Below are 12,802 nucleotides of genomic sequence, written 5' to 3'. Positions count from 1 at the left end.
TATTCTTGGAATATCTTTTATATATGTTTCGTTGTTTTAATAAAATACTTAAGATCTGAAATTTGTAAATGAGAGAGAGTCCTCACATAGCTACTTAATTGTTTGACTACTCATTGATCTTCACTTATATCTTTTTGGAGTGGTTTGTCATTTACTCTCGTTCTTTAGTTATATCCTAAGAGTAAATTGTTGAATGAATTGAACATCCCAAAGTTGAAATTATATGTGCTTCATATGCTTGTATCATGCCTAGTAGTAGTTTCACATTGGCTTTAGAAAGTAAAATCTATTGAAGCTTGACAATCACAATATTGGTCATACAAGCAATTCATGAATGATTAGTATAAGGAAGAGAACTTTCACATATAAATATATTATCTTGGACAACTTTTGTGATTGTGAATACCCATTAATTATTTTCAAACTTGAGAAAATTAGTTGAAGTTGGACAAGAAAGACAACGTAATGAGTTATGTTTAGGTATATTTGCATAGAAGTTATATTGTTATGGATCCTCCAACATGTGGTGCTTGCTTAGGATTTTTTGCTAGCCAAAAAATCGTACTAAGTAGAGATACTATTTGTGCATCCAAAAAACCTTAAACCCAGTTTCTTGCCATGCATGTCCACCATATCGATTGAATAAGATCCTTCGAGTAAGTAGTCATTGGTGCAAAAAGCAATAAAAATTGCTCCTAAAATATGTATGATCTTTTCTTGCAAGGGAAAATAAGCGTTGTACGAACTTGTGATGGTAAAGAAATCAAAGTGATGGACTGCATAATAAAGGTTGCTATCACAAGGGGCAATATAACGTGGTGTTCCTTTGCATTAAGGGCTTGCGCATCAAAAAAATTCAAAAGCGCATGACAACCTCTGCTTCCCTCTGCAAAGGGCCTATCTTTTAGTTTTCAACTTTTACTTTTATGCAAGAGTCAATAAGTGTGCATTCTCATTTCAACCTCAATTATTCTTTAGTTGTTCAAGCATCATGTGATGGGGAAAGATCCAGGCATATAGGGCCAATCAAATATATTTGATCATGAATTATTATTGTTGACAATTATCTTTATGATAAATAAGTTGGGAGGCGAAATATTAAGCCCCTATCTTTCTCTGTGTTCGATGGACGCCATTTATTCTAAAAATATACTTTGAGTACTAGCAATCATAGAAGAATATATGATTATTGAGTATGTGGAGATCTTACTTAGACTCTGTTGAAAACAAGTTGAATTGAGATTGTTTGGTGACTAAGAACATAGGTTATTAAGTTTCAAGAGAATGCATTGTTTGAACCATAACATGTGAATTGGTTGCTACTTTATCATGATGAGTTTTATGAATGGTGCTAGGAAAAGTGATTGAAATAAACATTGGTCAAACTTATGCACTATGCTAGCATTCACACTTCATAAATTATTTCTTTTATCGTTTACCTACTCGAGGACAAACCGGAATTAAGCTTGGGGATGCTGATACGTCTCCAACGTATCTATAATTTATGAAGTATTCATGCCATGTTTACAACAATTTTATATGGTTTTGGTATGATTTCAATGAAAGTAACCCAGATTGACGCAATTTTCACCAGAACTACTATGGTGTTGTTTTTTGTGTAGAAATAAAAGTTCTCCGATTGGGCTGAAAATTTACGATGATTTTTTATGGACCAAAAGAGATCCCCGAAACTTCGAGGAAGGACTAGAAGACTCACGAGGAAGCGACAAGCCTGGGGGCACGCCCTCCCCCCCCCCCCTAGGGCACACATGTCAGGCTTGTCGCTCCCTCACGGGCCCCTTGACGTGAAACCAACGCCAAAAATTCCTATAAATACCAAAAAAACCAGAAAGAAACCTAGAACTTTCGCTCCACCGCCAAAAGCCTCTATACCGAAGCGATCTCATCTGTAGCCTTGTTCCAGCACCCTACCGGAGGGGGAAATCGTCGCCGGAGTCCGTCTTCACCATCCTGGCGGCTACCATGACGAGGAGGGAGTAGTTCACCCTCAGTGCAGAGGGTATGTACCAGCAACTTTGTGTTTGATCTCTCTCTCTCTCTCTCTCTCTCTCTCTCTCGTGTTCTCTATTTGGAACGATCTTGATGTGCCACAAGCTTTGTTAATATAGTTGGATCATATGGTGTTTCTCCCTCTCTATCTTGTTGTGATGAATTGAGTTTTTACCTTTGAGATTTCACTATTATCGGATTGAATACTTCTTAGATTTGAGAACACTTGATGTATGTCTTGCATGTGGATACCCATGGTGACAATGGGGTGTTCTGTTGATTCACTTGATATATGTTTTGGATTCAACTTGCGAATTATGGTGACATTGGGTTAATCTATGCATAGGGGTTGATACACATTTTCGTTCTTCTTTCTCTGGTAGAAACCTTGGGGCACTCTTTGAAGTTCTTTGTGTTGGATTGAATATTATGAATCTGAAGTTGTATGATGCATATCGAATAATAAACTCACGGATACTTGTAGTGACATTGGAGTATCTACGTGACATTAGAGTTGGTTGAGGCATATCATATGGTGTTATTTTAGTATGAACTGTAGGGCTGTTTGTGACACTTATAGGGATGGCTCATTGGATTGATCGAAAAAGATAACTTTGAGGTGGTTTCGTACCCTACAAAAATTTCATCTTATGTTCTCCGCTAGATAAGAACTTTGGAGTGACTCTTTATTGCACGTTGAGGGATTCTTATATGATTCAATTATGTTAGCACTATTGAGAGACTGCACTAGTGAAAATATGAATCTCAGACCCTATTTCTAAGCATTGCAATGCCGTTTGTGCTCACTTTTATTACTTGCTACCTTGCTGTTTTTATATTTTCGGATTACAAAAACATATCTACTATCCATACTAAACTTGTATGACCATCTTCGCCGAATTAGTACATCTATATAATTTGCCATTGTATTTGGTGTGTTGGGGACACAAGAGATTTCTTGTATTTGATTGCAGAATTGTTTGAGAGAGACTATCTTCATCCTACGCCTCCCACGGATTGATAAACCTTAGGTCATCCACTTGAGGGAAAATTGTTACTGTCGTACAAAACTCTGCACTAGGAGGCCCAACAGGAATCTACAAGAATAAGTTGTGTAGTAGACATCACCTGGGTGGCCCCTCATTTAGACCCGGAGTGTCCAGATCTGATGAGGCGCTGCTCAATGCACCCTCCGACGGTGCGTGTCGGTAGTCAGCCAACGACGCGTACCTAGTGGTCGGTGCAGTGGGGTATGGCGAAGTGTGGCCCTCTCGCTGGCTTTCTTCTGACAAAAGTGACGGTGCCCATATCTGGTTCGGGCGGGTTGAAATCCATCACTTAGTGACCTAGGTGCCTCGTGGCAGTGCAGGTGAGGGTCTCAATGGAAGCTTCACGCTTTAGCACGGACGACGACGACGACGCACACGAGTGTCGCTTTCACCTTGAGGATGTTGTCGCGTGTCCCTCCCCTAGGCTAGGGCTTCGGGTGAAAACACATGCCTATTTGAACTCGATAGCAGCGACGGTTTGGGTCGTTACCCTCCTAGGGACGATGTAGTGGGGCTCAGGCACCGTAGGTTTTGGGCCGCATCGGTGTGTTCTAGCCGTCTTATTCTCTTGGGCATCTTTTTCAGTTTAATTTTTGTTGTGCGGCTATTCTTTGATCTGCTTTGTTTGAGGGCTTCCTTGCTATCTTATATCACTCGACCGTGCACTGTGATTGTTGCTTTATATACAAAATAGGGTGGAAGCCTAATGAGAAGTATAGGCGCGCGTGTGCGCGCGTACGTGCGCGCAAGAAAGTACGTGCGCGCAAGAAAGTACGTGCTTCATACTCATGCAAAATGCGCACATCACACATAGACGCGGATTGATCATGCAGTTAACTGAATTGCTATATTTCAAAAAGAAAAACTGAATTTCTATGATGGTTTCATTGGTTTGGTGTAGTTAACTAAAGAGTGTAGCTAGCTTTCATCTAAATAAGAATTAACTACTCCCTCTGTTCACTCTTTTTCGATAAAGGGTGGATTTTATTTGCTCAAAATGAAGCATCAAGAAGATACATAACACAATGAGCACACACCCGGCCTCTGCATAACTAGGATACACACAGTCAACACAAACGCGAAAACACGCTGACAAATAGCAAAGTCATATAAGACCAAAGCTATGTGTAGGCGAGAAAAAGGAAAAAAGCCCAAAAGCGATCAGATATGTGGTCGGCAAACTACAGCAATGACCATATCCGCACCAACTATCTCAGGACATTACATGGATGACGAGGTTCTTCAACAGCAACGCCTTCAAGAAGGGAGCGACACTCAAGCACCGCCGTCACCGGATCCAAGCACATGGCCAGAATCTAGGTTTTCACCCTGAAAAATCGGTTCAAACATATCCGAGCAATGCCTTCAACAAGGTAACGACATAAGAAAAATATCGCCATTGCCAGGTAGAACCGCTCGGTTCAGACCTAGGCTTTCACCCCGGAGCTCGAGACCGGGTGCTGAGTAGCACCACCATCGAAGTCACCTATGTTTTGTCGCCACCACTTTTTCGCGATCCCAGCAGCTACGTGTGATGCCCGCCAGCGCCGCACAACCATCCCTCTGCGTCAAGTCATCGTCCATAATATACATCTCACCGCCGAATCAACCACTGGATCTTGAGAGATGATGCTCTCGAAGATCATGTGGTGACCACCGCCGTCGTGGAGCCATGGGAGGTCACTGTAGCACTCTACAGTCACGAGTCACCCCCACTCGGCCGACCAGATCTGAATCACCACCACCAGACCGTGGACCGTAGCGTCGTTGGCCGACCAGCACCTGCGTGGAAGTCCATCACCTCGCTGCCACAGTCCGCCACCAAGCAGATAGCCTGATGTGCCCAACCTTCCGCCACCGCCGCAAGAAGGACATGGCAGCCACCTGGCGCGGCTCCTCGGTAGGGCCGTCTAGCCGGGAGTGGACGCCGCCACACCCTCTGTTCACTCTTATAAGACGGCATTGTAGACAATTCATACATCACCCAAAACAGTTCAATGTGAGTTGTTTGAAGCGTCTTATAGAAGTGAACGGAGAGAGTAAGTTTCATCGAACTTTTACATCATTTGATTTTACGTGAATTTTTATTTAATTAATCAAATGGCATAGATGTTAGATGAGAGCTCGCTAATTCTTTCAAGATGAGAATTAGCAAATCCCCTAATTAAACAGACTGCATGCATTTGCAGCTGGTAACTCTCTGATGAGCTATCGACTGAGCAGTGTTAGCGGCAGAGACAGTAACGCAAGAATCTTTTGTTGCCCCCGGCCGGTCCCCCGATTGATCGATTGATCAAATAGTGTGTCTAGCGACATAGATGTGTGACAGATGCAAATTCTTATCAGCATCATATAGCAGCCTGCGGTGTCGAAAAGATAGTGCCACTTAATTAATAATTAACTGCCAAACAATATATTATTGTTGGGAAATGCCAATTAGCATAGATTAATGGTCCCACATCCTCTTCATATTTAATCCCTTAATCCAAGGTGAAAGGCGAAGCTAGAAAAAAGATCAATGGGATCATATATATGACAATGGGGTCATCTTCTATAAGAAAAAAGGTGATTAGTACTAAGCTAGTGAAGGATTTTCTAATTTTAACTAGGTATTTGTCCGTGCGTTGCTGCGGGGTATAAATACTCTAATACATTAGCCCATAATTCCATATTATATGATTGTGTAAATAAATATTTACCAAATTCTGTTATGATTTTTTGTAATTACTTATTGACTTGCCAAAGAAAATATAGTTTATTTGGTAGGTCACTAAAATATGAGACAATTAAGCCGGTTTTCAAGGAATGATCATCAGAAAAAATATGTAATGTTGGACGAAGCAATCCGCCTAGCAAGAAAAGGAACTCTATTATTATTTTAGTTCAAAATAATATATAAACCCGTGTGTTGCAACGCGGTATAAATATTCTAGTACGTTAACTTGTGATTTACCTGCCCATATTAATGTGATTGTGTAAATAAATGTTTATCAAATCTTGTCCGTGATTACCTTATATTTTGATGAGAAGTTTGGTAAGTAAATTAAAGTGGAATTGGTTCTGAAGGTAAGTATATTAAGGTGATTGATTATCATATGAGAGAAGAGCACCGCCCAGCAGAATTCCAGCAAGAGTGACTGCCCAGAGAAACAGCCTTGTCTTTCCTGTATATATAAGTCATCAAGAAAATAAAAGGTCAAATTTATTGAATTTGGGATACAGTAAACATCTTATGACACGCTTAAAGAAATGTCACCTCCAACATAAACGTCACCACTTGGAGACCATTCTTCTGGTGTATATATCGGGCTGCAACGTAGTAAGAACCGAATAAGATGTCATGAGAGCTAAACTCCATGCATGATCTCTGAATTATGTAGACATTTGTTTTTACTGACAGAAACTATGGGTCTGGGTTTGCATGTTTTTACCTGTACCCATCAACGTTTGCTCCATACTTGTCGGCAAACTGGTAAACACCCTTCCCCTGGTTAAATTGAAAAATTATTAAGTGATGAAAGGTTGGACGAAGAGGTGGTGGGAAGAAATGTGAAACGGGAACCTTATGCTTTTTAAGTAGTACTAAAACAATGCACGTGCGTTGCAACAGGATATTAATATTTTAGTACATTAGCTTGTGATTTACATGTCAATAATAATACGATTGTGTAAATAAATATTCATCAAATTCTGCCAGTGAATTACCTTATATTTTAGTTACAAGTTTGGCAAGTAAATTAAAGTGAAATTGGTTCAGAAGGTATGTAAATTAAGGTGATTGATTATCATATACATGAAAGGTTGGATGAAGGGGTGGTAGGAAGAAATGTGAAATGGGAACCTTACGTTCTTTTTAAGTAGTAGAGACTAGAACAATGCGCGTGCATTGCAACGGGATATAAATATTCTAATACGTTGGCTTGTGATTTACCTGTCAATAATAATGCGATTGTGTAAATAAATGTTCATCAAATTCTGACCGTGAATTACCTTATATTTCGATTAGAAGTTCGGTAAGTAAATTAAAGTGAAATTGGTTCAGAAGGTAAGTAAATTAAGGTGATTGATTATCATATACATGAAAGGTTGGGCGAAGGTGTGGTGGGAAGAAATGTGAAATGGAAACCTTACGGTCTTTTTAAGTAGTAGAGATAGAGACTAGAACAATGATCGTGCATTGCAACGGGATATAAATATTCTAGTACGTTAGCTTGTGATTTACCTGTCAATAATAATGTGACTGTGTAAATAAATGTTCATCAAATTCTGCCCGTGAATTATTTTATATTTTGATTAGAAGTTTGGTAAGTAATTAAAGTGTTATTAGTTTAGAAGGTAAGTAAATTAAGATGATTGATTATCATATATACATGAAATGTTGGACGACGAGGTGGCGGAAAAAAAGATGAAATGGGAATCTTACGTTCTTTTTAAATAGAAGAGATATAGAGATGGGTCAAGTGACCCAATGCCTACAAGGCAACTCCGTCTGTGAAAACCCTTATCTTTTCCTTACATGCATGCTAGGATCCAATAACATTTGTCGTGTGCACAAACTTGAGTTATCGTCTTCTTGAAGGTGTTGCCTCGGTGCTCTAAGTGACATCGCTCGATATCTATCCTTCACAAATAGATAGAGTAGAACCAATGATGACTCTTTGGAGGTGTTGATTTTTTTTTTTTTTTGAAAAGGAAAGTACCCCGGCCTCTACATCGTATGATGCACACAGTAAGGAGGTGTTGGTTTGTGCCTTGATCTTTAATATTCATGTTGTTGTACTAGTTTCTGACGTTGTTGGGCCCGAAAAAATCTTGGATGGTATTTTGTTTGACATACCGAATTCTTTGACATCGTTTCATATAAATTATGGTTTTGTCGATCATTCTTCCGGGAGACCTAGATGGTTGTCACTGTTAGAACTTGTACATTGTACCGTCTGTTGTAACTGTATTTTGTACATACACCGATCCTATTATTCAGGATCTCATGGCCCTTGGCCTACGTGCCTATTCTCTTGGGCTCTCTCTCACTCACTCTCTCTCTTTCTCGGGTATAACCTGTACTATGTAATCAGATCAAGGACAGAAACTATTCTCTTCAACTTGGTATCAGATACTAGGGCCCTCATCATGGCTGAGCACGAATCCTCCTCCTCCCCAGCCACGAGCTCCGTTGTGTCACTGGGCTCCCTCACTTGCACGGCGCCCGCCGCCACCACCTCTGTGGCGTCCTCGCCGCCGTTTGTCTTCGGCACAAACCCTTCCCTCAATAGCACTTCTGCTGGCGCTGGTTCCCATTCGCCCCGCTATTTACCAATGATCCGCCGGTGGCACCAGTGTCCACCCCTTGCAATCCCATTTTCAATGATCATATCTCGAACCACATTAAATTCTTGATCAACCATGCTGATCACAATTATCACAAGTGGAAGTCCTTCCTCATGGTGCTCATCCGCTATGGCGTCACCTATCTCATCGAGAACCCCCCACCTCCCAATGATGATGCCCAATACCTTGAGTTGGATGCCCATGTCGCCCTCTGGATCTACGCCACCCTCGCCGATCCTCTCACTGATCGCGTCATCGGCGCCACCACTACCTATGTCATCTTGAAGAAGATAAAGGATTTCTTCCTTAACAATCACATCGCTTGGTTCATGATCGTCAACCGACAATACCGCAACCTCAGGCAGGGTGATCTCGCGGTTGCTGAGCATGCTCGCAACATCAAGCTTCTCACCGACTGCCTCGCCGACATTGACCACGCCGTCACCGAGATCAATCTCACCACTCATTTCCTCCACAGCCTCGACAAATGTCTCGACACCATTCGAGTCGCTCTGGGCAACCAAGTACCTACGCTATCGTTTGACACGGTCCTCTCGCGTGTCTTCTTGGCGGAAGAATCCATGGCTCATCGTGCCGCCGATGAGAGCGCATCTGCGTTTGCCCTCCCTAGTTGTCGGTCCTCGGGTGGTAGCAGCCTCGGCAACGACGGCCGCGACCAAGGTGATCGCGGCGACCGCTCCTCCGATGGCGGCATCGACCGCAACCAGGGTGCTCCACATAAGACAAACCCCTAGTCTGGCCATGGACGCGGTGATTGCATCGACGATGGTTGTGCATGTGGCCGCGACGCGGCCTTCGGCGTGGCCGCAGACGAGCCAACTCTGGGGGCCGCGCTCAGGGCTCCCAGCCCCAGTTCTTCCAATTCAAGGGCTACTTTGGCCCCTACAGCACGGCGTTGTCGTCCCCGCGCTCGGGCTGGGTACCTCCCAATGCCGCGGGCGTTCTCGGCCCTCGCCCAGGATCGCATGCCCAAGCGTACCCCATGTATCAGCTTGTGCCTTCAGCTCCTCCTCGGTACTCTCCGCCCCAGCCTCCATCGTGGGAGCACCTCACCATGCTCAACACCGCCTACAGCAACGACGGCTTCCCCACCAACCCATCCCCCGAGTGGTATCTTGATAGCGGCGCCTCCTTGCACGTGATCGACACTCAAGGTAACCTGAGCTTGTCTAGTTCTTCATTAAAGCATGTTCCTTCTAGCATTCTTGTTGGTAATGGGCACCATCTCCCTGTCACGGCCATAGTATCTACTACTCTCCAACCCCATGATTTTCGTCGCACTGATGTTCTTGTTTCACCCACTGTTGTTACAAGCCATATTTCAGTTCGTAAATTTATTAAGGATAACTCATGCTCTATTGAATTTTACCCGTGTGGTTTTCTTGTGAAGGATCTTCACACTCAGAAAGTTCTCATGATCTCTGTTAGTACCGGCGGTCTCTACCCCTTCATTGGCAATAATTCGGCTCCGACATCCGCACTCCTCGCTACCACCACCTCCTTGGATCTGTGGCATCATCACCTTGGACATCCCGACGCTCACACCCTTTCTACCATGTCCAGAGATTTCCTTAGTGGTTGTAAAAAGGCCCCACATTTACCATGTAGTGCATGTCAACTAGGTCGACAACCATGTCTTCCCTTTTCTTCCTCCTTTAGCAAAACATTTACGCCATTTGATTTAATCCATTGTGATTTATGGTGTTCTCCCATTGTAAGCTTCTCTAGATTTCAATATTATCTCGTTGTGTTGGATGATTTCACTCATTATTCATGGACTTTTCCTTTGCGTCATAAATCAGAAACATCCACCATCTTACAACGCTTTTTTAATGTTTGTTCATACTCAATTCCATGTGATCATTAAGAGCATGCAATGCGACAATGGCGGGGAATTCATCAACTCCTCTTTACGCTCCTTCTTCTACTCTAATGGCATTGCTTATCACTTCTCCTACCTACGCACTTCTCCTCAAAACGGTAAAGTTGAACGCCTCATTCGGACCATGAACGATATTGTTCGCACCCTCCTCCTTCAAGCTAACCTCATTCCACCCTTTTGGGTCGAAGCCCTCCAAACGGCCACTTACTTACTTAACCAGCATCCGTATTGTGTCATTGCCCCCCCACCCTATTTTATTCTCTACGGCGTGCATCCCGAGTATGATCATCTTCGCATCTTTGGTTGTCTTTGCTTCCCCAACCTATATACCACTATGGATCACAAGCTAGCCCTTTGCTCCTCCCTGTGCATTTCCCTAAGCTACCCACTCGAACACAAGGGCTACCGGTGCTATGACTTAGACACACATCGCGTCATCGTCTCTCGTCACGTCATTTTTGACAAACGGTGTTTCTATACACGCCCCCACGTCCTGGCACACCATCTCCACAGAAAATGCCGATGCACTCCTACCCCCCAACCGGTTCTCTTTGATCCCCCACCCCACCTACCTCGTTCGGGACCCACCCGTCCCCATCGGCTGTCGTGGCTCCATTGCCCACCCAACCAACGCACTCTGCGCCTCATGCCGCCATGCACCCCTCCCATTCGCTCGCTCGACTCCCGCGTGGATCCGCCTTGCCTGGCGTGCATGTCTCCTCTGCCCCCACGATCCTCAAGCCTCCTCGCACTCTGCATCGGTCGGCTCGCTTGACACTGCATCCCCCTCGGATCGCACACTCACCAGCCCAGCCACATCTGCCGCTAGCCCCACCAAATCAACCTTAGTTTCCGTGCCACCCACTAACCCAACGCCACCTCTACCCATGCATGTAATCCGGGTGCAGCCACCCCATAACTCACACAAAATGTCCACCAGAGCCAAAATTGGTTATCATGCCCAAACGATTATCTCTTGTCGATGCCACGTCCAACTCCATTTCACCCATACCACACACATACAAATCACCTCTCAAAGATCCCCATTGGCGTCAAGCAATGCTAGATGAGTTTAGTGCTTTAATGAACAACTTTACTTGGTCTTTGGTGCCTAAGCCTACAGGTGTAATGTTGTCATGGGTAAATGGATTTTTCGCCACAAGTTCAACACGGATAGCTCCTTGCCATGCTACAAAGCACGGTGGGTTATGCGTGGATTCACGCAGCAAGAGGGTGTGGATTATGGTGAAACATTCAGTCGTGTGGTCAAGCCGGCAACTATTCATGTGGTGTTGAGCCTTGCTACCCACTCATGGCACATACATCAAATCGACGTAAAAATGCATTTCTTCATGGTGATCTCAATGAAATAGTCTACTGCTCTCAACCGGCTGGTTTTGTGGACTACTCAAGGACGGATCATGTGTGTCTCCCCCGTAAGTCCCTCTACGGCTTGAAACAAGCTCCTTGTATGTGGTTCCTTTGTTTTCAAGTTTTTCTTCTGTCTCTTGGGTTTCATGCTTCTAAGAGTGATTCCTCGCTATTCATCATGTAACACGGCCCCTCCACTGCCTACTTGTTGGTTTACATTGATGATATCATCTTAATGGCCAATTCTCCACAAACACGCACCTCCATCATCAACTCTCTCAAGTCGGAATTCTCCATGTCCGACTTAGGTGCCCTTCATCATTATTTGGGAATGAATGCCACCACCAACCATTCCGGCCTCTTCCTATGCCAGCAACAGTACACCCTCGAGATTCTTGAGCGCGCCAAAATGCTCAATTGTAAGCCGGTTTCCACCCCCGTAGACACCAACTCTAAACTGTCCTCCCAAGAAGGCCAACTCCTCTCCAATCCAATGCACTATCGTGGCCGGAGCGCTCCAATACCTCACCCTCACACGCCCTGATATTGCCTATGCTGTCTAGCAAGCTTGTTGTTCATGCATATGCCACGTGACACTCACATGCAACTTGTCAAGAGGATCCTTCGATACTTGCAAGACACGTCACATTATGGGCTTCAACTATACAAGTCCCGCTCGAAGGATCTCATAGCATATACCGATGCGGATTAGGGAGGATGCCTGGACACACGTAAGTCTACTTCTGGGTTTTGTGTCTTCCTTGGCACAAACCTCCACTAGTAGAAAACTGGGCTTTGGTCACAGGGCAATATTCACATTAGTCCCGGTTCAGTCACGAACCGGGACTAATGCGAGCATTGGTCCCGGTTCGTGCGGCCAGGGGCCTGCCGGGCCTCGTGGGGGCATTGGTCCCGGTTCGTCCGGCCCCTTTGGTCCCGGTTGGTGGGACAAACCGGGACCAATGGGCCACGCTCCTGGCCCACCATCCTTTAGTCCCAGTTCATACCACAAACCGGGACTAAAGGGTTGGTCCTAGTTGCGGCCAGTGTTTAGTCCCACCTCGCCAACCGAAGGGCGCTCACACCAGTTTATAAGCCCAGCTCCTCTCAAAGTGAAAATAGATGCCCTTATACAGGGAAT

At 44.3% G+C, this 12,802-nt stretch overlaps 1 protein-coding gene across 1 annotated transcript; it reads left to right on the top strand.

Annotated features, from left to right (window-relative positions):
* Nucleotides 1-8,500: 8,500 nt before the first annotated feature.
* LOC141040993 (uncharacterized) lies at nt 8,501-9,142 on the top strand. The gene has a single exon (XM_073507103.1). The coding sequence runs from the start codon at nt 8,501-8,503 to the stop codon at nt 9,140-9,142; it is 642 nt and encodes a 213-aa protein (XP_073363204.1).
* The last annotated feature ends 3,660 nt before the right edge of the window (nt 9,143-12,802 follow it).

This window comes from Aegilops tauschii, chromosome 2 (genome assembly GCF_002575655.3).
Source record: "Aegilops tauschii subsp. strangulata cultivar AL8/78 chromosome 2, Aet v6.0, whole genome shotgun sequence".
Lineage (NCBI taxonomy): Eukaryota > Viridiplantae > Streptophyta > Magnoliopsida > Poales > Poaceae > Aegilops > Aegilops tauschii.
This window is presented reverse-complemented; position numbering and strand designations above follow the sequence as displayed.

Excerpts from the sequence above, each read along its gene's own strand:
- LOC141040993 (XM_073507103.1), top strand. The coding sequence starts at position 8,501 with ATGGTGCTCATCCGCTATGGCGTCACCTATCTCATCGAGAACCCCCCA.